This window comes from Fusarium sambucinum, chromosome III (genome assembly GCF_050947815.1).
Source record: "Fusarium sambucinum isolate potato_lamoka chromosome III, whole genome shotgun sequence".
In the NCBI taxonomy this organism is placed as follows: domain Eukaryota; kingdom Fungi; phylum Ascomycota; class Sordariomycetes; order Hypocreales; family Nectriaceae; genus Fusarium; species Fusarium sambucinum.
Window position 1 is genome coordinate 7784631 of NC_139292.1, and position 23512 is coordinate 7808142.

Here is a 23512-nt window from a genome sequence, read left to right on the forward strand (position 1 = left end):
AGCCATGCTACTTAGCTATATAAGACTTCAATAACCTCTTAAGGGCTGAAGTCTTTTGTTGTTGGATCAGCATCACTTGCCATAGAACCACCACAGACAGTCAACATGCACTTCTTAGGACTCATTGTTGCTTTCGCCCCTGCGGCTCTTGCGCAGTCTGCTATCTGGGGACAGTGTAAGTACAAGCATGAGGTGAGATATCGGACAGATACTAACAGAGGCTTTAGGTGGTGGTCAAGGATGGTCCGGCGCCACAACCTGTCAATCTGGCTTGAAGTGTGAGAAGATCAACGACTACTACTCCCAGTGTATTCCCGGTAGTGACAACGGCGGCGGCACTACCCCCGAGCCTACCAACCCTACCAACCCCTCTCCTGGTCCTGGAGATGCTACTGGCCTTGACGCCAAGTTTAGGGCCAAGGGCAAGGTCTACTTCGGTTCCGAGATCGACCACTACCATCTCAACAACAACCCTCTTATCAACATCGTCAAGAAGGACTTTGGTCAGGTCACCAATGAGAACAGTATGAAGTGGGATGCCATTGAGCGTAAGTACCCACTGTCCAACCGACTCACAGTAGTTAACTTACTCTCTCCAAGCTTCTCGCGGCCAATTCACTTTTGGCAACGCTGACAAGGTTGTCGACTTTGCCCAAGCCAACGGCAAGACGATCCGTGGCCACACTCTTCTGTGGCACTCTCAACTCCCCCAGTGGGTCAAGGACATCCGTGACCGCGCCACCATGACCGCCGTCATCGAGAACCACATCAAGACCATGGTCACCCGCTACAAGGGCAAGATCCTCCACTGGGACGTTGTCAACGAGATCTTCGCCGAGGACGGTAACATGCGAAACAGCGAGTTCTTCCAGGTCCTCGGCGAGGACTTTGTCGGTATCGCTTTCCGCGCTGCCCGCGCCGCCGACCCTGCTGCCAAGCTCTACATCAACGACTACAACCTCGATATCGCCAACTACGCCAAGGTTACCCGCGGAATGGTTGACCACGTCAATAAGTGGGTGTCTCAGGGTATTCCCATTGATGGTATCGGTTCTCAGGCTCATCTTGCCAAGCCTGGTGGCTGGAACCCTGCTTCTGGTGTTCCTGCTGCTCTCAAGGTTCTCGCCGGTGCCAACGTCAAGGAGGTTGCCATCACAGAGCTTGACATTGAGGGTGGTGGTGCTAGTGACTATGTAACTGTTGTCAACGCTTGTCTCACAACTCCCAAGTGTGTCGGTATCACTGTCTGGGGTGTTTCTGACAAGGACTCGTGGCGACCAGGCACCAACCCTCTTCTCTTTGACAGCAACTATCAGCCCAAGGCTGCTTACACTTCTGTAAGCAATGCCCTCAACTAAGAGGTATGATGTGCTTTGTTTGCAGTACAAGATTGGATTGAGTGAGATTGCATGAGTATTATGGGTTGATCAGGTTTGGGGATAAGCTTGGGTGCCGGGGTTGATGCCAACGGTCTAAGCGAATGTATATATTTTCTTCACACTTGAACATATTGAATGAGAGAACATAAAGTCGAACACTGCTTGCAATAAGATCAAATTTGAAACTGTGATACATAGAATTAGATATGTTCAACTTGGCCAACAAAAGAGATGCCCTGAACAACTAATTGTTACACTGTTTCATGGGACCAATTGAACAACACCATCACACAGTACACTCTTCAGTTCAACAACAACTAAATACTCACTGCTTGTAACATCAAATATGATTAGAAACAGATATGATATAATCAAGAGATATCTATAGACATGCGTAGCATTAACTCAAGGTCGTTGAGTACCGATGTGTGATACAGTAAGCACTTCTAGGGTAGTCGCGCGGTTACTAAGCGGCTTTAGCATTGTAAGACAGAAAGGTAATACACAAATGTCAAACTACGTCACAGCTTAATTGCTTGCTTGAACTACCCAATGATACGTTCGATCTTCCTTATCACTCCGACGTTCGTATAACTCATCTACATGTGTGAGATGTCTAAAGAGGGACTCATTTGCCGCAAAGGTACGTTTGCCGCCAGAGTCATCAACTGCAAGCTATCCTATCTAGTTCGTCATTGAATCACGATGCACATCACAAACAGTAAAGATCTTATGCAAATAATCACTCAACACTAATCCTTCTAGCTCTCCTCGCCTCGCAAGGTCAACCCCAAGTTTCCCCGTCATTCCTGTTTTCTGACATCTCGGCTTCCTAACCCCACAATCGGTAGATCGTGCATGTGATACTACTAACCTCCAGACTATTGTTAAAGTGCGGGGTGCATTAGCCTCCGAGTGTCTGGCTTGCGAGCATTGCATTTCCGTAGTTAAAGGATGGATCGTCGCACAGTGTTTTTTGTTTCTAGTGCGCTTTGGCCTTGTTTCCTAATCCAGGACCACTTTCCGACCTGACGAGACGACGTCGACCAAATGATCGTCGTCGGTAGTTGGGGACATCTAGATGAAACAGAAACATCTGTGTGCTCGGACTTGTCAGTGGATATCATTGAGTTGTGGTTGAGACTGCCTGACGGAGCACAAATAATTGCATGTTTTCCATCGCCAGCAGCCTCAGCAGGGACGTTTGTCATATCACTTTTTTGAACAAGCACTTTTGACTTCACAGTTGTCTATCTACATCAGTCACGTTTCGATCTCAAAATGTCTTCATCACCAGAGCCAGGCACACGCGGTAACCTCACCGCCGAACAGAACCGTAGTCTGCAACAAGCATGGGTTCACCTACTTCGTCTTTGCGGGACCAAGACCCTTTCTCCAGATACGCCTGAGAAGACAGGCCAGTTTTTGGAGCATCTCAACAACAAGTCTCCAGAAACCTTCAATCGAAGTTTATGGGAAGCATTTCTTGCTGATCATCCTGATACCACTATTCTTCGATTCCTTCGCGCAAGGGACTTTGATGTCGTGAAAGCCGTTGATATGTTTGTGTCTTCTATCAACTGGCGAGAAGAACGACAGATCCAAAAGACTGTCATTGGAGGTGGTGAAGCGGTTGGTCTGAAGACTTCGCTTACACCTGATGAAGAAGCTTTCATGGCCCAGTATCGCTCTGGAAAGAGTTATGTCAGAGGAACGGACAAAGACAACCATCCTGTTTATGTCATCCGGGTTCGACTTCATGATCCCCATAAGCAGACAGCTGAAGCTATGGAGACATATGTGTTGCACAATATCGAGACTCTCAGAATGATGGCTCGAGAACCCAACGACAAGGTCTGCCTCATCTTTGACTTGTCTGGTTTCGGCCTTCGTAACATGGATTTCCATGTTGTCAAGTTTCTCATCGACATCCTTGAGACAAGATATCCAGAGACTCTGGGAGTCGTACTGGTCCACAATGCACCATTTGTATTCTGGGGTACGTAATCTCTCCCAATCCCACTTACAAAACTTTATTCTAACATATTCACAGGTGTTTGGACCGTCATCAAGCACTGGCTAGACCCAGTTGTTGCTTCCAAAGTCCACTTCACAAGTGGAGCCAAAGGCTTACTCAAGTTCATATCTAAGAGTAACTTGCAAAAGTCATACGGTGGTGAAGATCCCTGGGAGTACAAATATGTCAACCCAGTCCCCAGCGAGAATGAGAGGATGCAGTCAGAGGAGAAGAAGACAAAGATACAGATGGAGCGACAGGAGTTGGTTGACCAATTCACGCGATTGACTACAGAATGGATCGGTGGTGATAAAGAGACAAGCGCTAAACGTGATGAGTTGGCTCAATTGCTTGAGCTCAATTATTGGAAGTTGGATCCGTATGTTAGATCTAGCACTTATTACCATCGCGCAGGAGTGGTTAACAGGGCGGGAGGAGTCGATTTCAAGGCTGCGCGTTAGTTAGTTCGTAACTTTCATTATCGAGATGGCCATGTTTTACAATCAGTTAGTTTAATCTTGTCTTGGTCAATCAGAGTTTCGTTATTTAAAAAATGCCTGAGCAAAGCCGTTGTGAACAAACTCAATGCCTTGCCCTGTAAACTTTGCACTGTCGGCCCGTCAAACGTCCCATTGCGCATTGACAAGTGGCGCATATCACAGCCATCTCGTCCAAAAAAACAAACAAGAACTCCCCTGTAGGTCAGGCGCGGATCATACCGACTTGGCATGGGCACCTGGTCGTGATGCAACCTCTTCAGGTGCCCAAAGCGCAATAGTTTGCGAGATGCAGGGGTGGTTTCGGTGCCTCTCTCGCAAAAAGGGAAACGATCATCTCGGCGGATCCATAGTCCAATTTCCCAGTCTGGGGTTCAGGAAACTAACGACGACGCTAAAGTATCCATACTGTAGAAGACCACAGCTATCTCCAAAAGCAAAATCCGTCTGTGATGAGTGGCTCAGATAAAAAGAGCTTGCCAACATCCTTGGTGACAATCTCCCTGCGCTACCTTCATCAAGAGGTGCCTAATCTCAAATTCTTTTGCTTCGTTTGCAACTGAGGGTATCGCAACAAGATGAGGTTCTCCAAATTCTTCCTCACGACTCTTGCGTCGTTTAGTTTTGCTGCTCCTGAAGCGCCGAGAACTGTCTCTTCGCCTGAACTATCGGGTGAATTGGTGCAGCTTTTGGAAAAGCACAACCTCGCTCTTGTTCCTCGTTCTGAACTCACGGATGCTCTCAAGGAGCTGAACACTTTACTCAAGAGCAACGCGTTTCCTCGCGCGCCTGTTCTTATCAGACGACAGAACAGCACGTCTGGCTCTGGGTCAAAGTCTGGTTCTGGCTCCAACTCCGATTCAGACTCTGACGATTCTGATGATGGAGGGTCTAGAATCGCAGCTATCCCTGGACTAGACGGTCTTGGAGATCTGGGATCTGGCCTCAAAGGACTGACAGATGCCCTTGGCGATGTCAAAGACCTCTTCAAAGCTCTGGGTGACTTGCTATCGCCCGAGTTTCTCCAGGCCTTCCATGATGCTATGGTCTACCTGGCAGCAACACTCAAGCCCCCAGCACCAAACCAGGTTAGAAATCTCCTTGCCAAGGCAGGACCACTCCTGGATCTAGTCGGCGAACTCAACCTCAAAGATCTCGTCGATGAGATTAAAGGTGTCGACATTGCCGGCATCGTGTCAAAGGTCCTCAAGCTTCTCACCGATGACAATCTCAAGAACATCAATGGTCTTCTTACCAACGGTGCCACACTCTTGACTCCTGAATTCGTCAAACAGACCAAAGGACTCATTGGCGACGTTTCACCTCTTCTTGACGAGATTTCTCCCTTACTCAAGAAACTCACCGACCTTGACATCGAAGGCATCCTTCAAGCTTTGAACCCTCTTCTCAAGAAAGAGGCTATCCAGGGCATTGTCTCTCTTGTCAAGAACGCCAGCAATCTCTTGACAGCCAAGACAGTCGATGAGATCCAGGATCTTCTTGGTGAAGTCAGCCCCATCATCAAGGACATCGCGCCACTTCTGGAACAGCTTACAAAGCTCAATCTTGAAGAAGTCCTCAAAGCGCTGCAGCCGCTTCTCAAGGATGATTCTATCAAGGGTATCTTGAGTTTGCTCAAGAACGCCGAGAGCCTCTTGACACCCAAGTTTGTGGACCAGACCCAAGACCTCATTGGAGCTGCATCGCCTTTGATCGATAAGCTCAATGATGTTGATCTCAAGGGTGTCCTTGATGCTCTCAGCCCGATCTTGAAGAAGGAGGCTATTCAAGGGCTTGTTGGGTTGCTCAACAATGCAGAGGACTTGTTGACCAAGGATACCGTCAAGAGCATCAAGACACTCCTCACCGAAGCTTCTCCACTGATAGAGAAACTGTCAGATGTTGACCTCAAGGGTGTGTTGGATGCCTTGAGCCCAATTTTGAAGAAGGAAGCCATTCAAGGTCTTGTTGGACTTTTGAACAACGCCGAGGATTTGTTATCCAAGGAGACCGTGAAGAGTATCAAGACTCTTCTGTCGCAAGCATCGCCACTTATCGACAAGCTTGCGGACATCGATCTCAAGGGCGTACTAGACGCTCTAAGCCCTATCCTCAAGAAGGAGGCCATTCAGGGTCTCGTGGGTCTCCTCGGCAATGCTGAGGACCTCCTATCCAAGGAAACAGTCAAGAGTATCAAGACCCTTCTATCACAAGCGTCGCCACTCATTGATAAGCTTGCGGACATCGACCTGAAGGGTCTTCTTGATGCCCTCAGTCCCATTCTCAAGAAGGAGGCTATCCAGGGCCTCGTCGGGCTATTAGGCAATGCTGAGGATCTGCTCTCGAAGGAAACGGTCAAGAGCATCAAGACTCTTCTGTCAAGCGCGTCACCATTGATTGACAAGCTATCGGATCTTGACTTGAAGGGAATTCTAGACGCTTTGAGTCCTATCCTGAAGAAGGATGCGATCCAGGGTCTAGTCGGTCTTCTCAACAACGCCGAAGACCTTCTCTCCAAGGAAACCGTCAAGAACATCAAATCACTTCTTTCCAGCGCTGGCCCTCTCATTACTAGCCTTGGTAAGATTGACCTTGCCGGTGTTCTTGATTCACTCGCACCTCTCTTGACGAAGGAGTCCATGAAGGGCATTATCGGCCTTTTGGGTAATGCTGAGGATCTTTTGACAAAGGACTTTGTTTCAGACACCAAGAAGCTCATCTCCAACGCTAGCCCACTGCTCACCAGTTTGGGTAAGCTCGATCTCAAGAGTCTGATTGATGCGATCGCACCACTTCTCACCAAGGACTCAGTCAAGGGAATTGTCAGTCTTCTTGGCAATGCTGAGAATCTACTCACCAAAGATTTCGTATCTCAGACTAAGTCTTTAATCTCGAAGGCTTCACCTCTACTCGACAGCCTTGATGACGCAGACATAAAGGGCTTGCTCGATCAAGTTGGACCTCTTCTCAAGGAAGTTGGCAAGCTCAAGCTCGAAGACATTCTCAGCGCAGTGCGACCTTTGTTGACCAAGAACTCCATCAACGGCATCATTGGTCTTTTGAACAACGCCGAGAACCTCCTCACAAAGGACTTTGTTTCACAGACAAAGCTTTTGATCGCCAAGGCTGCGCCTCTGTTGAACAGCTTGGACAAGGCTGATCTCGCGGGCTTGCTCGACCAAGTCGGTCCTCTGCTGAAGCAGGTTGGCAAGTTGAAGTTGGATGAGATTCTGAGTGCTGTGCAGCCCTTGCTCACCAAGGACTCTATCAAGGGCATTGTCGGATTACTGGACAATGCGGAGGATCTCCTTACCAAGGACTTTGTGTCTCAAACAAAGGGCCTGATCTCCAAGGCTTCGCCACTGCTTACCAGTCTTTCCAAATTGAACTTGGAGGATCTACTTGACCAGGTTGGCCCGCTCTTGAAGATGCTCGGCAAGTTTGATCTTGAAGGTTTACTGAGTGCTGTGGCACCACTCCTCACGAAGGATTCCGTCAAGGGTATTGTCGGACTACTGGACAATGCTGAGGGTTTATTGACGAAGAAATTCGTCAACGAGACTCAGACACTCATTACTGGCGCTGTTCCCTTGATCTCCTCTCTGAGCGAGCTTGATCTTCCTGATCTTATCGATCAAGTGTCGCCTTTGTTAAAAGAGATTGGAAAGATTGATCTTGCCAAGCTCGTCAAGCAACTATCGCCACTGCTGGATGAGATCAGCGACTTGGACATCAAGGGTCTGTTCGACGCCATTTCACCTCTGCTCTCACCAAAGGGTATCAAGGGCATTATGGAACTTCTCGGCAACGCTGAGGATCTCCTCACGCCCAAGTTTGTCAATCAGACACAAACACTCATTGGCGACGCAGTACCATTAGTCTCAGCTCTTGGTGATATTGATCTCAAGAAGCTCATCAAGCAGCTTCAACCATTGCTTGAAGCGCTCGGCGAAATTGACCTGGGCGATCTCATCAAGAAGGTCAAACCTCTACTGAATGCGCTTATGAAGATTGATCTTGTCAAGCTGGTCAACAAGATCATGCCACTGCTAGATTCTCTGGATGACATTGATCTTGCGGGATTAATTGATGCGGTCAAACCTTTACTGACGCCCAAGTCAGTCAAGGGAATTGTCGGTCTTGTTGACAACGCAGGAGATCTTCTCAGCGACAAATTCGTCAATCAGACACACACACTCATTTCAGGCGCAGTACCACTTATTGAAGTGTTGAACAAGGTTGACCTGGAGAGTTTATTCGAGATCATTGAACCAATTCTTGAAGAACTAGATGGTCTCGATCTTTCTGGTCTTGTTGATGCTGTGAAGCCTTTGCTCAATGCATTGAAGAAGATTGACATCAAGGGCATCGTGGACCAAGTCATGCCGTTCCTCACACCAAAGTCAATCAAGGGATTGTTGTCACTGGTAGGAAATGCAGAGAGTTTGTTGAGCAAGGCGTTTGTGAGCCAAGTATCTGAGCTCATTGGAGATGCGACACCGGTAAGTGATTATTTTTGTGATTTATTGTGACAATTGGCTAACATCTATTCTAGCTTGTTGCGACTGTTGCGGACTTGGTACATGCTATTTTGAAGGAACTCATGGGTCGGACGTAATGCGGGATGAATCAATTGATGAATTGGATGGAATGTCAATTTAATTTTATGTACATAATGATTTGAATCGAAACGAAGGATACCCAGTATCTGCTTGGTTGACCATTGTTGCTGTGTTGTAGGTACTCTCTGTATGGTGTTGTTGAGCCTCACGCGAATATTCGCTTTAGTGAGGGAACCAAGATTACAGGGCAAGAGGTGGTAATTTGCTTGTCCATGCTCTGTAATCCTTCAGCCGTCATTGAACAATAACCCTTGCAGCCGAGACACGGTCCAGACTTTTCCATGTTTCCTTTTGTTAAAATTAATGCCCAAAAGAATCTAATTACCCTACCCTATATTAACTAGCTATATTTAACTATAATAACTTTATATATATAATTTATTATTAATTAAAATCTAATTAAAATATTTTATATACTATTTTATAGTATAAATTTTTCTCTTTAATACTTAATATATTAATCCCTTGCCTAAATATAAGTATTAAATTATTAAAGTATAGAATTAATTAAGGTATTAATTTAAGAAGTTATAATCTCTGCCTATATTAATTTAATATATTTAATTAACTTTACCCTATTAACCTTATTATTTTTTAAGAGATTTAATTAAGGATATATCTTCTTAATATTTAACTTTAATTATTTCTAGATATATTTAATTAAGTTTAAATCTAGTAAATATATTAGCTAATTAATTTATTTAATTTTATAAGAAAATAGCTATTTTATTATAGACTTAAAAGTATAAATTTAAATATTATTTTATTAGAAATTCCTTATATTATTATATATAAAAAGTAATCTCTTTAATAATACTTTTTAATATAACTTTAAAGTATATCTTTTCCTTTTAGTTATCTAGTTATAGATTATAATAATAATATTAAATTTTCTATCTCTTTAAATTACCCTTTAAACTATAATAAATAACTTAGATTTCTTATAAATTATAATATTAATTAATTCTTTTATAAATTTCTTATAAAGCTTATAAAATACTTAGCCTTATTTATAATTTAATTATAATTAAACTAATAATTTATTAAAAAAAATAGTTTAAAAGTATTTTAAAGTTAATAATAAATTCTTAAGTATAAACTTTATATTATCTTTAAAATAATATACCTATAATAATTCTTTAATATTTTCCCTTTAACCTTAATATTATAAAAGTCTTTAATAAGTAATTTCTTTTAATAATAGAATTCTCTATATTACTTTCTATTTATAACTATAATAATATCTTATAATATAGTAAATAGTTATTTATAAGATTATAATATTTATAAGATTAATAAGTAATTTATATATAATATATTAATTATACTTTAAAGAGATTAATATATATTAAATCTATTAATTTATAAGTTTCTTAAGATACCTAGGTTTTAGTATTTTATTTAAGGTTTATTAAGATTTCTAATATAAAAAGATATTATAAATAGTAATAGATAAATAATAAGCCTTAGCTATAATAATCCTAAGTATTTTACCTATTTTTATATAATTAATAATAAGTATATACTTAACCTTACTAAAGTCTTAATTAGGCCTATATCTAGCTAATATAATAAATAAAATCCTATTATTTTCTAATATATTATTATTATTTAATAGATATTTAAAAATACTTATATATTATAATATAATATAGTAGATAACTAGTTAGCAGGGCAGCGATCAGATTCTTTTAGACACTAATTTTAGCATTGCGACGAGTCAGCAGGTAATTACAGGCCCTGTTCCGCTAAACCTTGGCCAGTACCGAGTCATGTCCACACAGACAATTCTCAGTGTCTGATCACCGACGTCACCTCAATTTATCTGACACTTTCTTAATATCGCAAACTAAGCTCTTTAAGTTCACACCACAAGTCAATCACTGCACACACTTTAAGCTCAACTCTACCAAAACAGAAAGTGAGGGGGAAAAGTGTGGTCAACTGGTCATGTGTGCCTCTCCAATTCCGCTCCATCACTTATCACTTTCCACTAGGTAATGATCAGCGCTCTCGCATTGACTCCTAGCGTCTTGACCCCGCTGAAGATCAGAAATTGGCTGCCATCCCGAGCTGGGGTGGGCCCTGTTTGAGGAATCGCTAGTGCAATGACCCTTGTATAACATTTCCAGGCTCCTTGGTCTGCGACGTTGAACCAATTTAGTTGGCTAAAACGCTTCTTCTAGACACTTGTGCTCTTTTCTGAGCTTGTTGGTGCAGTCGCTGAGAGCTGTTTGACTTCAAAATGGCTTCAACACAGGAAACAATGGCTGGTGCAGCGCCCGACTCAAGGGACAAGACCATTCCTTCAGACGCAACGCCTGAAGACGCGCAGAGTGATAATGCTCCCTCTGACGACCAAATTCGCGACGAAAAGGCTGCTGCAGGACCTACCAAATGGCAGAAAGTAAAGGCGCATCTCATCAAGTTCAAGTGGTGGTATTTGCTCGGTATCGCTATTCTCCTTGCCATCTTGCTCCCATTGCTGTAAGTCAATCACGTCCACCCACCTTTCGCGCCATCTAATTGAGAATAGGTTCACAGTCATCATTCCTGCAATCGTCCAAAACATCCTCAATGGCCAAAAGCTACCCATCAATGGTGGCGCTTTGCAAGTTATCTCCCCAGATCAAGTCAACATGAGTATCATCACATCACTGGACACACCATTAGCCGCGAATCTGAAGCCAGTCGATTTGTACCTGTACAACAAGGAGGTACATCCAATGGCCTCGTTCCTCACCCTCAAGCTTCCGAACCTTCATCTCAACCACAACACAGACGTCACCGTTGTGAACCAGACGATGAACGTCACGGACCAGAAGGAGCTTTTGTCTTGGTTCAACGAATTCTTCGACAAGCCCAAAGTCGAACTCTCGCTGGAGGGTAAGCCTGAGATTCACCTCGGAGCCTTGAAGTACCACCGCAGCCTGAAAAAGACAATCGAGATCCCTTCTCTGACCTACCTCGATGGATTTTCCCTCAATGATCTCGACTTCGATCTACAGACGAACCGAACATCCAAGTACAACATGAGAGGCCATCTCAACATCCCCAACTCCGGTGTTCTTCGTCTCGGCCTCGGAAATCTGACCTTCAACGTCCTGATGGGCGAGACAAGAGTTGGGTTGATCAACATCTGGGATCTACAAATGTGGCCCGGTAACAACACCGTTCCATTCGAGGGCAACTTCTTCTTCGACGAGTTGGTACCCAATCTTTCCGAAATCCTCGACAGTCAAAAGGTCGCGCTGAGCAAAGGCTACCTGGAGTTCTTCGCAACCGGAAACACCACCATGGCCAATGGCAAGCACATCAAGTACATCGAAGGTGTCTTGAACAAGAAGCACATCAGGTTCACGTTCCCTGTAATCACGCTGCTTGGTGATGTCCTTGGTGGGTTGATGGATGGTGATCAAGGATCTCTGCTGAATATCTTCGGCGGCGCTGTTGGTAACACGACCTTGCTTGAGCATGTTTTGGATCATTGGAATGAAAGCGGCGGAGGAGGGACAGCTGATAAGGTAGCTCGAGGGTTGTTCGCGAGGGCTAACAGTGGAAAGTCGAAGTCTTGGATGTGGAGTTTGATGAAGTTGGGTCAGACGAGAAAGGGTCTATGAGATAGTTAGCGATGATCTGTCATGTTTAATGTAACGCATTTGTTCTTGGTCTTCAAATCAATGTCTTCAGTCTCGGGTAGGCAGTGCTTCGATGGGAATGGATCTATTCGTCTATCGTGACAGGCGCGGCGTCAAACCTCGGCCGATAACCAAATGGCTTCAGTGTATCGATCGCATCAGAAGGATTCGTGTCATACTGCCTTGCGCTTCCAATTCCTCTCGTCCGCTGCCCCCCTCTCTCCGTGATACAGGCGGATCTCTTCTCGTCTCAACTCTCAGACAACGTCGGTCTACTCAACATCGTTCCTTCGCTCGTCGCTGCCCTTTCGGAGGTATGGCGGAAATCATTATCAGTAACCGAACCTGTACAACCAAAGTTAGCACAACCATTTGCATCGAATCGACTGCACACTGACCAGGTGTCAATGCCCCCCTTAGAATCCAAAGGGTGGTTCATCCAAATCTCCTCGAACTCTTCAGGAGCTGTCATGAAAGGATCTATCCAGTCGAGTCAGTAACTGTTCAGTACGCAAGTAGATCCCCACTTACCAAGATTGTCGGTATCGATGATGGGCTTCTCCTTCTCTGGCTCTTCATCGAAGAGTTGGCTAACATCGATCTTCGCACGACGAAACTCAGCCTTGATGATGAATTCTTTCACAGCCTTATCCTCAATACCATGACATCTGTTCTTGGGACCCTGGGGGGGCGTGGGGGGCTGCTTGTCCTTCTTGGGGAAGAACTTGACTCTGCAGGCCCAGCAAGGCCAACGGTAAGTCTCGCTGTCGAGGAGTTTGGCTGGAGTGTCGCGGATCTTGTGCTGATCGGGAATCTCGTCTTCCTCGGTGAGCTGGACCTTGGTTTCGGAGGCGGACTTCTTGGACTGCTCGGGCGCAGGTGGGCGAGGGCTGCGGGTAAAATCGTCAGTTTCTTTCTGATAGGCGATGCACGATAACGTACCAGAGGCTTCCGACCTCTCTCACGAGAGGATGGTCCTTCCAAGAGATGTCGTGGGCAGACATAGCGCGGGTTCGTAGAGCGGTTCGAAAAATCGGGTGTTTTTGAGAGGTTGAGGTTGTAGAAGGTAAACACCTGGGAAGAAATTTGATATCAGTAGTGGTGGTTACTCGGGCTAGCAGCCAAAATCTGCCTACCAGCTGGCGAGCACTGTCAGTCACTGCTCGCCAGCCGGCGCGTAGAAGATTCTACAACCGCGCCTCGCAGCAAACAAACAGGTAGTCCTGTTATTTTTTATTTTCTCTTTGCTTCGTTTTTCTTCTTCCCTTGTTCAACCTCAACAACATTCTTTTCTTGGGAACATCCAGCTATCCGCCTTGTCATCATCATCATTACCTGTCTTTCAACAAGAACAGTATCATCTATCACGAACATCCATACCCCCCTACATTATTCAACATGAACAACGTCGAGCGGTTCCGAGGCAAGTTATCCGTACGCTGGTTCTCTCGTCATCCTGCTGACGATATCACCAGCAAACTACACGGCTGAGAAGCCCGATCGTATGGAAGATCCCTCTCGTGTGGTTCTTCGCTGACCCTTTCGCAGCTGCGTACATGCCCGCCAGTATCTTCAATCATCGCTGCGTGAAGGCCGACTACACAGTCCGACTCGTCGTGGAGATGGTCAACGGTAAACGAATCATCCTCCCTGAGCGTGAGGTTCAGGCAGTCTACCCTCACTTCGTGTACGGCTATTGGAAGTCCTTCACAGGCGGTCGTGCGGCCATTACCGAATTCGACTTGTTTCATCCCTTCTTCATTCTCGACCATCGCAAGACAAAGGGTCGCGCCGGCACTATCCAGTATCTTGTCCAATGGGTCGGATATGATGAGGAAGACACCACCTGGGAGAGAAGTGAAGATCTGGCCGCTTGGTCAGCAGAACTCAAAAGTGAATACGATAATTGGAATCAGATCTATTGATGTATGTTGGGAGGAAACTTTGTAATTGCTATTGACGTTGGAGGTTTGGAGGTGTAAGAGAAACGAAGGAGGAGCTTGATGATAACTGTGGACGAACAGATGTATTGGGCTAAGTCCGTGACCATATTGGTAATCGCGGCAAATGTATGACAAGAGAAACGTCATCTTTGATACCCAATTTAACACCTAAACTTGCAATTATCCCGCATCCAGAACAAGACATGCTCGTTGTGCTGAAAAATCCTGGCGGCTTTATTCCCTGTGAACAACAGTTATACACCAAAGCTCCACCAAGAACAACCTTCAATGTTCAATTGAATGACAAAGGTGAGAACAAGAACACTAGCCGTTCTATTTACTCCGTCTGGACTAGTGCTCCAAGCCACCCCGAGACATACGGACGCTTAGCCAAACAGATTCTTAGATGGTCAGCTATCGGCATCTTTCATCCGTCAACCGTCAGCCACTAGAATATTCTCGACAAATACTTTGACGAAATGGGGGCTAATACGAGAGTTAATATGATGTGTTGTCTTCAGGATGGATGGCTGAAGTCAATTGATCTCCTCCGACGATGGAGAACTCCCGGACTACGATTGACACCGTGGAGGCGCGAATACAGTCCATTGAATTGAACTATCAATGACCTGATTCTCGAATCCTAAGTCGCTGATCTCAGACCTTTGCAGCAAGTTTCCGGCTTTAATTGTCCAACACTGCAACGTTGCACCATCATCGTGGCGACCGTTTGAACGACGACGACAACGCTCAGCCCCAACGAGAGCGCCACATCATCCACAAACCTACTGCTAAGATCAGCAATTACAGACGACGAGATCGAGAGTTAATTACATGCTAATGAGGATTCTATCTGTCTAACTGGCTGTAATCGTGACGTGGACTTGTTGATGTGGCGCTGGCTCGTACGGATCTTCGGCTTCCTCTAGCGCCATATCAGCAGGTTTATTGTTAGCTACACTTCATCGCGATCCTCTCTGTTACGGTTGGACAAATCCGATGTCAGAACTCTCTACCCATCGTACGAAGTCCGGCGGGAATATAAACTGGCAAGTCTGCTGCTCTTGGTCACCACCCACACTCTCTCACCACGCATCGCTATCAACCCTTCTTTCCACACTCCGAAGCTTAATATCTACCTTACTCTCGCTCCAATCCAGTACATATCGAACCGATACCTACTCTCGCTACCATGAAGTTCTCCGCCTACGCCCTCCTCGCCTTCGCTATCTCTGCCCAAGTTAGTACCAAAGACCATCTCCAACACTGACCGATCACTAACGTTATCCCACAGGCGCAACGAAGCGAGCTCTCCTCCATCAGAGACGAAGTATCCTCCGCCATCGACGAGGCCTCAAGCAAGGTCGACAGCGCCCGTGGCTCCGTCACATCTGCCATTGCGAGCAAGACCAAAGAAGCTGCCTCGGCCGCCTCGAGCATCACCAGCAACATCGACAACATCAAGTCTAGCCTTTCAACAGCCACGGGAGCGGCTTCAACTTCTCTCCGTTCAGCTCTAGAGTCAGCTAGTACCGCTCTTGACAGTGCTAAGGCTAGTGCAACTGAGACAAGCACGTCCGAGGCTGGTGGTTCAATGCCCACTGCGGCTATTGCTATGGGAGCCATGATGGGTGGTGCTGCTATTTTCGTTAATATGTAATATCGTTTGCGATGGAGTTGTGAGCATCTAGAAGTAATACAGATCAATAATGTTGTGGTCGCGTGCCTCATTCCTTAATTGCGTGTAATGGAGAGACAACAGGTAAAGACAATGACCAGTTGAATGGGTGGCTTGTGAATCGTCTCCATCTTGCTTTACAGTGGCGTTCTCTCCCCATGGGGTCAACGTCTTGCATCAAGAATCGCAAGAGTACAGAGTCCCCATCTTCTGTGAGAAAGCCTGATTTCGGGAAGCTAATGCACACTATCGTAAAGTTCGACTTGGCACAAAAGCTTGACAACCGCTATCGTTAGTGCGGCTGTGAAGCTTTGGGGGTCAAGCTGTTTGGTGGAGTCTACGGTATGGATGTTCGCGTCCGCATCTCACCAGTATCTTTACACAAAGGGGCTGGGTGGTTATGTACTGTAACAATTCCACATTTAAGCACATACGACCAAAGGTAGTGGAAAATACGGGATCCCGTCCGCTCTCCCATAGTCAAGCCACTAACCGGCGGATTAGTAGTTGGGTCGGTGACGACCAGCGAATCCCCGCTGTTGTATGTTTTTTTGCATTTTCTTCCAACTGTGCTTACCACATTATTCCTTCGGGGACAATTAGTCTTCGACAACACTGTGACAACGACATTTCCAATCCCAGGGAGCAACTTCCAGTAACGCTGTCTTTGGAACTTTGAGTTATGGCGACATTGAAAGTGTATGGCTCAAATGATTGTGGTGGCCCACCAATTCATTTCTTCTTGAAAAAGATGACAATTGGTAGTCTTGACATCTTTTCTTCTGTTGACTGACATAATTGAAGCGAATTGTGTTTGGGATAAGGACCAGGGTGATTGGACTACCTAGGTCCGATCTTTAGTTTTCACGTTTGCTACTCAACAAATAGGCAGACTCTACATCATTCCACAACAAAGTCTGAGTCTTGAACCTCTATACCATCGCAGCGTATCTCATTGTCAATTTTCTAGTTCGTAGACAGGACTCCACAATTACAGGGCTGAAGCACAGTCTCAAGCTCAGACTGTCCCTGAATGCCTACCATCAGTCAGTAATGTTCTGACCAAGTAGTCACGACGTGCCATGCTGTGACGAGGTAAATCGCTGGAAATATTATGTCTCTTACTCGCTTCCCATCTGTTCTTGGTATCAGCAGTTATTAGCAGTCAGTTAGAATATTGTGCATCACCACAGCCAGGTAGAATCGTGACTCGCATAAGCCTCCAGTGCATCTGTTTATCAATGAACAAGGCAATACTACAGATCACTCATTGGACGTAAAGTAACATATAAACCACAGACTAGCACCATATTTTCTGGCAATATACCAGCATCCACAACCACATACACTCTACCAGTTACATCGCCTACACTTCACGACTCATCCTTACACCACAGTAACAGACATCAAACTTTACCACAGACTTCGTCATGTCTCCAACACCCAAGAACTACGCTGCAGCCAAGGTGGACGAGAAGCGCGATGGCAAGTCGCCCGGAACCTTATGCAAGAAATGTCAGGAGAACGGGGTGGAAACCTATGTTATACCTGGCAAGAGTTGTAAAACTTGCGGAGCGCCTTCTTGTTAGTCAGCTAGCAATTACCGATACAAGTTGACATGATTGAACAATATGACAGTTGACTACCTACTTGAGAATTCGACATCGATAGCTGTTATTGTTCTTTGGTAAAACCACAAGATTATAAAATGTGCTAGACAACAGCGGGTAATAATCGACCTTAGCGATAATAGACCTGGCACCGTTGCTTACAGATACCGCAATAAATACAATAACCAAGAGAAATTAATCCTCGGCTTAGCTGGCAATTCATAACGCACTAAGAAGTTACAACGATTGACTGATTAATTTATAATTAAGTATCCCTATGTTTCGTGACATACCGTCTCATTGCATCGATTAGACTTTGAGAAGCCCCCCCCAATTAAATTATAATTAAGTATATTGCTTAAATAAGTCGACTTGAAACTATAACGGAGTTAAATAAAATCCTCCAATGGCGTAGTATCTCTCTCGTGATATCTGGTTGGATAATCTGGGATAGATAGCTATAATAGTATTTGCTATTATTGAGGGGTAGGATTTCATATCCTTGTCTTTATCTCTGGTTGGCGCGGATTATAAGTTCTACTTAAGCTTAATATTCTAAAAAGGGTTTACGGACAGATATGGTCCGTGTATAGCTTTTGGAATAATAAGTATATTATGAGAATTGGCATGTGACGTTTAATAATATCAGAATCTTAGCGTCTTGGGCGAGTATAAAATGTAGACCCAGGTATCGTTAAATGCTTTTGAACTTGTTCTACAGATCCAATAGCCACTTCAGTCCCCGATACTCTCTTTTATCTCTGATCCAAATGCGCTTTGAACTTCCCTTCTCGGCCGTTCTGGCTTTCGCTTTGGCCGTCAACGGCCTTGACTTCTCCGAAAACAAGGACAATAACCCTTCTGTATGGGCAAACCAAGAGAATCATTCTCAGGAAACTCGTGACACTCAGCGCTGGAACCGACCTGAGAAGCGTCAGTCTGGATGGAACCCTCCGTCCAACTTAGTGACACCGCTCAAGCAAGTGTGGGATCACCAACTGCAGACTTATTCCAACGGTAATCTTTTTGGATTCCGCAATTATGGCTGGGATCAGATCAGAGCTACTTCAGGGTATTTATTTACCTACCCCCCTGATATTCAGTACAGTAAACTGAAAATATCGCATTAGATCTATTAATGTTTGTGTCCGATGGGAGTCCAGCACACCCGTCACCGAAGCTCAGCGCAAGCAAATTGCTACTGTCTATAACCAGCAGTACCAGAAATGGTTCCAGTGGCTCTATGGCTATGATGGATTCCCTTATTCTAGCATCAAGGTCAATGTCGTAGGCTGGGCTGTTCGCGACCGAAACTTGCTCCAGGGATCCACGTCAGGTATCGACATCTATACCGATAAAGACGGGGAGGGTATCCCTCAGTGTGCTCCTGCTTGTGGCCGTTTCTTCCACCAGAACGGAGACTATAGCCAGTGTCCCGGTGGCGCTGCTCGTCACTATGATCAGTCTCTCTGGCTTACCGATGGATTTGGCGGTGGTGCTGGTGGTGATTGGGGTCAGAGAATGGGCCGAGAGTACTTCATGAACAGCATTAACCAGGCTAATATGCAGATTCTGCTTCATGAAATGGGACATACCTTTGGCTTGGACGATTTCTATGGTCTGTCTTCCACCGTTGAAAGGCAACGAGATAATAGCTAACTCTTATAGACTGGACTCCTTCTGGCGTTACTAACTTTATTATGTTGGCTGGTAGCTCTAGCAGCATTACTGACTTCGATGGTTGGATGCTGCGCAACTGGTGGTATGAGCTCAAGAGGAATCGTGGTTGGTAAATGGGGCAATTGCTCTTAAGCAATACCTAACTACGAATACATTTTTGAAGGAAATATTCTTTTCTTTTTATATAGTATTTACTTGGTAAGGCGATTTTCGCCAAAAGGTCTGGCTTTACATAAAGTATCTGATTGCTAAGGAAGACAGTCTGATTACAGTGCCAAGGATGATCCTAATCTTTAAACTAGAGTCAATACAACGCCTACTGTTCCTGATTACTTACCGCCGTAGTATTAGCCAAAGAGCCCTAGTTCTGATGGTAAAGCATTTACTGGTACGGTTTGTGTTTATGCTGCGGAAGTTTATGGGGAGATTAAGCATGATGAGTATCGCTTATAATGAGATATACACTGTAGCAGATGCAAGATATATCTTTCTTCAGGCTTCTGCATACTACTCGGCTAAATCAACAAATAAAACGGGATAACTCAAAGATGAAGTTATATCTTAACATCTTTTATAATCTCTAAACTTTGCTGTACTCTTAACTATTTATTTCTAAGACACTGAGAATAGACCCTTAGTTATAAAACAATATATAGCTTTATGATATTTTATTGAATATTAGAGTTATTGAGAGGCTTCGACTTGCATTTGCTTGCATTTGCTAGTAAAGTACAGAAATCAACAAATATCAATAGACTAGTACTAAGAGTAGAGCTATTGCCTACTATGAAGTGCTATGATTTATTTAACAGTCAAAGTTACACTGGATAGCATCAACGGCCATAGTTCCGCTTGTACCAGCAGTGCTGAAGCAATTCTCCTGTTTGTAACTCTTCCCATTGTATTGGTACCTAACACCGCCGATGTTTCGAAGACCGATAGTGTTCGCGCCAAAGTACAAGTGAGGACCGTAAGTAGTGGTAAAATCGGCACTAAAGCCAGGACTGTCGCGGTTAAGCTTGCCGGCAGCAATGATAGTGCCACAGGCGCCATCGACAACGTTGACTCCAGAACCGCCGACAGTACTTCCGGGGATACCAAGTGTCGCAAGACTGGCCCAAACAATGACTGCGCACTGATGCGCGCCGGGTGCCCTGCAAGTCTGTACGTCACGCTGCAAGCCAGGGTTAGATCAGCTCTTCGATGTTTTGGGTCAGAAAACGCACAGCGCGCAACAGCTGGGCGCCTTCGACTTCAGTGGGTGTGGCTTGTGCCACTGACACAAGCGCAGAAAAACCCAAGATGTTGTTGAATTTCATCGCAATAGAGGTAGGACTTTGTGATAAGTGTTGGTATAAGAATGGTGAGATGATGTGAATTGTCTGCTGGAGTAATATAGCTCTAAGTGCGATTAACTCTTCTTTTATAGAAGCGCTCCAGCTTCCAACTGTAGCTAGAATGATGTAGTTGTCATGTTGAAGAAGTATCACCGGCAATTGCAAACTCCGCGCAAGGATTATCTGTAGTTTAGAGTTTTTGTTAGATGCTAATGCTACCCTCGGCATATATTCCTTTGATTATGAAATAGACTATTACAACTAGAAACGTCTATATTCGGAGAAAGCTTATGGCTGAGTTAAGTTTTAATTTATCTAAGTTTTTATAGTCTCACAATTGTAACGTCTGAATGGTTAAATACCTTCGCTAAAGCGAAGATTTAAAGGCCCGTGTAAGTTTCTGCCACGATACCCCACTATATCTCTAGGAGGATCTACAATCTTCACTACAAACCGAGCCTACGTCTAATTACTGCTGCCTAATTGTTAGTTGGGATAGTCTATCTTCACTATAACAAGGCGACCCCGATTTAGTGGGGGGATTCCAGAATCTGCAATCCGAAGCATCTGAACCTATCAAGTTGACGCCCGGACTTGCAGCAACTGGAACCCTACGTAGACGCGGAGACGTAGCTCGGTAATTTAATAGATGCCTAGACCAAATTCGCAAGCTGGCTGGGTGTGAGCGATCTCTCATGGCGCCGAGCCTAGAAGAGTTATGTTGGGCAGTTTGTGAAATGAATGAGTCCTCAGGGAGATTAAACAGGGCCACTAAGGGATTTAATACAATTGTCAGCAAGTTGACAATGACGCCCTTGACAAATCTCCCGGATTAGTAATGATATCCTGATGCCTGATCGACAACATTTCCAAACTTGTTCTCCGCACGACACGAACAATACGTCTTCGATAAGAGTTAATCATCACAGGCACTGGCCAAGAGTTGAGGCTCCAGGGTAGCAGAAAAATTGATCATTGAAAATTTGAGAGACGAAATTAGTAGGGCAGTTTCTGCTCCTTAGGTAGGTTACGAACGTAGATCATTTAATTCTGTACCGTAAAGCTCGAAGGTCAACCTTTCTGCTATCACTCGGTTCGGCAAAAGGATGTTCCCGTACCTACAATGAATTTGGTGAGGAGCAATTGGGCTCCCGCTGCTGTATGTTTTTGCGAAAACATGCCAGTGTTCTTTCTTTTTGGTCGTCTCTGAATGAAGATACAGCTGTTGCTGCCGTGTTGAACAACTCTTCTTTCCTTCTGGCTGTCATGTTCGTTATTCTTGCTGGTAAAGGCAATTACGCCATGGCTGCTCGCTTTTAAGTAGCTCCTGCCGGTATCAGAAAAATTGACCACTGGAAGCATAATAGACGAAATTAGTAGGTCACTTTATGCCCCTTAGGCTATATTTCTTAGACTACTTATTTTTGTACCCTACCTAGGTAAGACCCAGGAGGCCATTTTTTCTGCCACCGAGTAGCCTCCCTCTATTCTCTCCTTGCACCTCCCATCTTTCTTCTCTCAACATCTCATTTTTTCATCATCCACCACCATCGTCTATCAACATCACATTCTTCGTCATACACTACCATCATCTACCATCATGACTTCCACGCCTAACGATCACGAGGCCACTGCAACGCCTGCCACGCCCCCTCCCCCATCGGAACACATTGACCGTTCGGCTACCATCTTCGTCAGGCTGTCTCCTGATCAGCAAGAGGCCGCCCTAGCAGCCAAAGAACGAATGGGACAGTATCCTTAGGAGATGATACCCGGTGCCAAGGACGAATTGTGGTGGAGCACCGACGCGCTGATGAGCCTTGAGAGACTGCTCCGCGTGTACAAGTACAACCATGGCTCAAACAATCTCAACGTTAACATCCGTTTCATTATATCGATGTTCGCTCTTCGAGCGTATGAGGAAGGCATCGACTAGGAGAGATTCCTGCCCACGCCCGATATGGTCGGGATCACTGCCGCACAGAACCCCCCGAGCCCCGAAGTTCGTGATTCACCGACTCAATCTTCCAAGTCGCCATCGCCCGACTCGACAGGGAAGCAACCCGGAACCGTTCAAGACGTGGTTCGACCTACCGAGAGGCTGCTCAATTGTGTCGAATCCAACACCAGTATTATACTCCAGAACCTTCAATCCGCATACGACGATTGCATACAGCTCCTGGAGATCCTTAGCAACATCGTTGATCATTACGCACAGATACATGCGACTCATTGTGCCCTAGCAAATACCGCAGAGGCGGACATTGCGCAGATCCAAAGTCTTATCAATGCCAGCAACGAAGCTCTCAACGAAGCCAATGAGTCCTCCGATCAAGCTTTGGGAACTGCACGTTTCATCGTTCGCCAACAGGTCGAGATACTTCAAAGTACATTACAAGCCTCTCAAAACGCCGCCCAGAATGTTGAAACGAGCTACCGGGAATTGAAGACAGCAGAGAGAAATATGGAAGCCATGATCACTCAAATCAAGTGGTTCAAGGATAATATAAAGAAGTGGAGCGACGTTGGCAATTGACAAGAATACTTTAACTTGGCGTTTTATCGTGGGGCCAGCTTATGTTCCTTAGACTATGGGTTTTAGGCTCCCTCTCTTTATATCCCAAGTTTTAGGAGGCACAGGGCAAGTTTCGTCAGCGTTGTGGATCGTCGGGAGGCTTAGGAGGATTATGCCCGTTATTATTTTTGTAGCGGGAGCGATGGTGAAGACGTTTTGAGGGAAACATGGAAAATACAAGGTGTTTTCACGACCCTATTTGATCTTTGACTTTTTTGTTCCGTCCTCATCATGACTTTGCAGTGATCAGCTTTTGTAGGTGGGGTTGTCGTTTCGCGTACTCTGAAGTTGATTCCTTAATTGAAGCTGAAAAATGCAAAAAAAAGAAACAAAAACGCGCCGGCAGGGGTTCGAAGGTCGTCGCCGACCCAACTACTGATCCGCTGGCTAGTGGCTTGACGATAAGAGATAAGAGAGCGAACGGAAAAATTGGATCCGAAATAAAGATATCCGAAGCTTTGCCGAAAACTCCATTTCCATAACGACCCAGCAAGTAAGCAGAAAGATGAACCGCCAAGTCTTGGGCTACAAAAGTA

At 45.2% G+C, this 23512-nt stretch overlaps 10 protein-coding genes across 10 annotated transcripts; 8 read left to right on the top strand and 2 right to left on the bottom strand.

The window, feature by feature from the left end:
* Nucleotides 1–105: 105 nt before the first annotated feature.
* Nucleotides 106–1358, top strand: FSST1_012777 (family F xylanase; the record flags this gene model as incomplete). Its single annotated transcript, XM_083236032.1, has 3 exons — nucleotides 106–175; nucleotides 228–548; nucleotides 601–1358. 3 exons carry the CDS (start codon nucleotides 106–108, stop codon nucleotides 1356–1358), a joined length of 1149 nt encoding a protein of 382 aa, XP_083082473.1.
* A 1302-nt stretch (nucleotides 1359–2660) lies between these two features.
* On the top strand, nucleotides 2661–3857 carry FSST1_012778 (CRAL-TRIO domain-containing protein; the record flags this gene model as incomplete). The annotated part of the gene is made up of 2 exons (XM_083236034.1): nucleotides 2661–3378; nucleotides 3433–3857. The coding sequence occupies 2 exons, from the start codon at nucleotides 2661–2663 to the stop codon at nucleotides 3855–3857; spliced, it is 1143 nt and encodes a 380-aa protein (XP_083082474.1).
* A 614-nt stretch (nucleotides 3858–4471) lies between these two features.
* FSST1_012779 (uncharacterized protein) lies at nucleotides 4472–8511 on the top strand (the record flags this gene model as incomplete). Its single annotated transcript, XM_083236035.1, has 2 exons — nucleotides 4472–8395; nucleotides 8449–8511. 2 exons carry the CDS (start codon nucleotides 4472–4474, stop codon nucleotides 8509–8511), a joined length of 3987 nt encoding a protein of 1328 aa, XP_083082475.1.
* Nucleotides 8512–10760: 2249 nt separating this feature from the next.
* Nucleotides 10761–12135, top strand: FSST1_012780 (DUF3712 domain-containing protein; the record flags this gene model as incomplete). The annotated part of the gene is made up of 2 exons (XM_083236036.1): nucleotides 10761–11002; nucleotides 11052–12135. The coding sequence occupies 2 exons, from the start codon at nucleotides 10761–10763 to the stop codon at nucleotides 12133–12135; spliced, it is 1326 nt and encodes a 441-aa protein (XP_083082476.1).
* Nucleotides 12136–12429: 294 nt separating this feature from the next.
* On the bottom strand, nucleotides 12430–13157 carry FSST1_012781 (uncharacterized protein; the record flags this gene model as incomplete). The annotated part of the gene is made up of 4 exons (XM_083236037.1): nucleotides 12430–12498; nucleotides 12548–12633; nucleotides 12685–13043; nucleotides 13096–13157. 4 exons carry the CDS (start codon nucleotides 13155–13157, stop codon nucleotides 12430–12432), a joined length of 576 nt encoding a protein of 191 aa, XP_083082477.1.
* Nucleotides 13158–13709: 552 nt separating this feature from the next.
* Nucleotides 13710–14078, top strand: FSST1_012782 (chromo domain-containing protein; the record flags this gene model as incomplete). Its single annotated transcript, XM_083236038.1, has 1 exon — nucleotides 13710–14078. The coding sequence occupies one exon, from the start codon at nucleotides 13710–13712 to the stop codon at nucleotides 14076–14078; it is 369 nt and encodes a 122-aa protein (XP_083082478.1).
* Nucleotides 14079–15288: 1210 nt separating this feature from the next.
* FSST1_012783 (uncharacterized protein) lies at nucleotides 15289–15756 on the top strand (the record flags this gene model as incomplete). The annotated part of the gene is made up of 2 exons (XM_083236039.1): nucleotides 15289–15336; nucleotides 15391–15756. The coding sequence occupies 2 exons, from the start codon at nucleotides 15289–15291 to the stop codon at nucleotides 15754–15756; spliced, it is 414 nt and encodes a 137-aa protein (XP_083082479.1).
* Nucleotides 15757–18154: 2398 nt separating this feature from the next.
* On the top strand, nucleotides 18155–19177 carry FSST1_012784 (uncharacterized protein; the record flags this gene model as incomplete). The annotated part of the gene is made up of 3 exons (XM_083236040.1): nucleotides 18155–18456; nucleotides 18515–19002; nucleotides 19053–19177. The coding sequence occupies 3 exons, from the start codon at nucleotides 18155–18157 to the stop codon at nucleotides 19175–19177; spliced, it is 915 nt and encodes a 304-aa protein (XP_083082480.1).
* Nucleotides 19178–19869: 692 nt separating this feature from the next.
* FSST1_012785 (uncharacterized protein) lies at nucleotides 19870–20383 on the bottom strand (the record flags this gene model as incomplete). The annotated part of the gene is made up of 2 exons (XM_083236041.1): nucleotides 19870–20238; nucleotides 20291–20383. The coding sequence occupies 2 exons, from the start codon at nucleotides 20381–20383 to the stop codon at nucleotides 19870–19872; spliced, it is 462 nt and encodes a 153-aa protein (XP_083082481.1).
* A 1618-nt stretch (nucleotides 20384–22001) lies between these two features.
* On the top strand, nucleotides 22002–22937 carry FSST1_012786 (uncharacterized protein; the record flags this gene model as incomplete). The annotated part of the gene is made up of 2 exons (XM_083236042.1): nucleotides 22002–22153; nucleotides 22343–22937. The coding sequence occupies 2 exons, from the start codon at nucleotides 22002–22004 to the stop codon at nucleotides 22935–22937; spliced, it is 747 nt and encodes a 248-aa protein (XP_083082482.1).
* Nucleotides 22938–23512: the final 575 nt, after the last annotated feature.